We start from the raw sequence: 1,311 nt of genomic DNA, 5'->3' as shown, positions 1-1,311 counted from the left end.
TGTGTGTGTGTGTGTGTGTGTGTGTGTGTGCTGAGAGGGCTGGACTACAGGACTGTTTATTGAAGACTCATATGAAATGAGGGTTGTATGTTGGTTGCAAACCAAGAAAACAACCCTTTCCTCATACAATGAAAGTCCAAAGGGGTCCACAATGTGGTTTTGGACCACATTGCATTTCATTATATGGACAAACAATATTTTCTTTTAAGTTAAAAAAAAGTCACAGAGGTTTGGAAGAATGTTGGTAACCCAACTGTTGCTAGTAGCCATTGACTTCCATAGTATTCTTTTTTTCGGTAGCCGTAGACTTACTACTTTGAAAGTCAATGGCTACTAGCAACTGTTGGGTTACCAACATTCTTCAAAATATCTTCTGCCACCCACACACACACACACACACAAACAAATCTAATAAATAACTAATTATTGACACTGATTGCTTGTAAAAGTTTCTTACCATTGACCAGTAGTTGGAGCCAATCGGCCGGTAGCGCAGTAAGAAGGTTAAGGGAAAAGCAGCCATGATTTCAACCGACCAGGATGAAGGCCAACTCCACTGCACCAGTAACTGAGTGGGCTGACCTTCCACCTGAAGAACTCGGACGTCCTCGGGAGGATCTGGCTGCACTGAAACCACAGAATTACAGACATCAATTCTTATGAGAAAAATTAGAAAAAAAAGAAAGATTATGGAACCAAATGCTACTCTAAAAGAGCCGAAGAAATCTTTAAGAAAGCTTTTCAACCCCTCCTGCGTACTTGTTGAGGTGGGGAAGTGGACATGTGTAAAACATATTTCAAAACTCTATTATAATATAAATCAAAATATATGAAATGAATCAATGAATGTGCTAACGATATGAAGGCATATAATCTCACAGAGTTCATGAGGATCTATCTGGAGGATGGTGGAGTTGGATCCCAGCGGGTTGATTTCGGTGATGTTCACCAGGATCTTTGAGGTCCAGAACGGTGGGTTAGTAATCGTACACTCATTCACCCCAATGTGCTCCTGCTCGCAGGGCTCCACATCTCTGCCCTTAACACTGTAGAAAACAGCAGGAGATAGATAGATAAATAAATAACATATAACATAACATAACATAGCAACATAATTATTTGATCAAAAATACAGCAAACATAAAATTACAGTTTACATTTTAAAATAACTATTTTCTAAGTGAATATATTTCAAAACGTCAAATATTTCAAAATAATTTATTCCTGTGATCAAAGCTGAATTTTCTTTACGTTTTCTTTAATTTGCGCATTACTCCAGTCTTCAGTGTCACATGATCCTTCAGAAATCAT

The 1,311-nt window shown here is 38.1% G+C and overlaps 1 protein-coding gene across 1 annotated transcript in view; it reads right to left on the bottom strand.

Annotated features, from left to right (window-relative positions):
* Positions 1 to 457: 457 nt before the first annotated feature.
* LOC107576185 (interleukin-11 receptor subunit alpha-like) overlaps positions 458 to 1,311 on the bottom strand; it is a gene marked incomplete at its 3' end in the record, with an annotated part of 8,685 nt that continues 7,831 nt past the window's right edge. The window contains exons 2-3 of the mRNA XM_016262422.1: positions 880 to 1,068; positions 458 to 627 (exon numbers count right to left, since the gene is read on the bottom strand). Coding sequence (XP_016117908.1) covers positions 458 to 627; positions 880 to 1,068 — 359 coding nt within the window. The remainder of the gene's footprint in view (positions 628 to 879; positions 1,069 to 1,311) is intronic.

The sequence above is a fragment of the Sinocyclocheilus grahami genome, unplaced genomic scaffold (genome assembly GCF_001515645.1).
Source record: "Sinocyclocheilus grahami isolate Dianchi unplaced genomic scaffold, SAMN03320097.WGS_v1.1 scaffold3321.1, whole genome shotgun sequence".
Classification (NCBI taxonomy): domain Eukaryota; kingdom Metazoa; phylum Chordata; class Actinopteri; order Cypriniformes; family Cyprinidae; genus Sinocyclocheilus; species Sinocyclocheilus grahami.
Note: the sequence above shows the minus strand (reverse complement) of the source record. Positions and strands in the feature narration are given on the sequence as shown.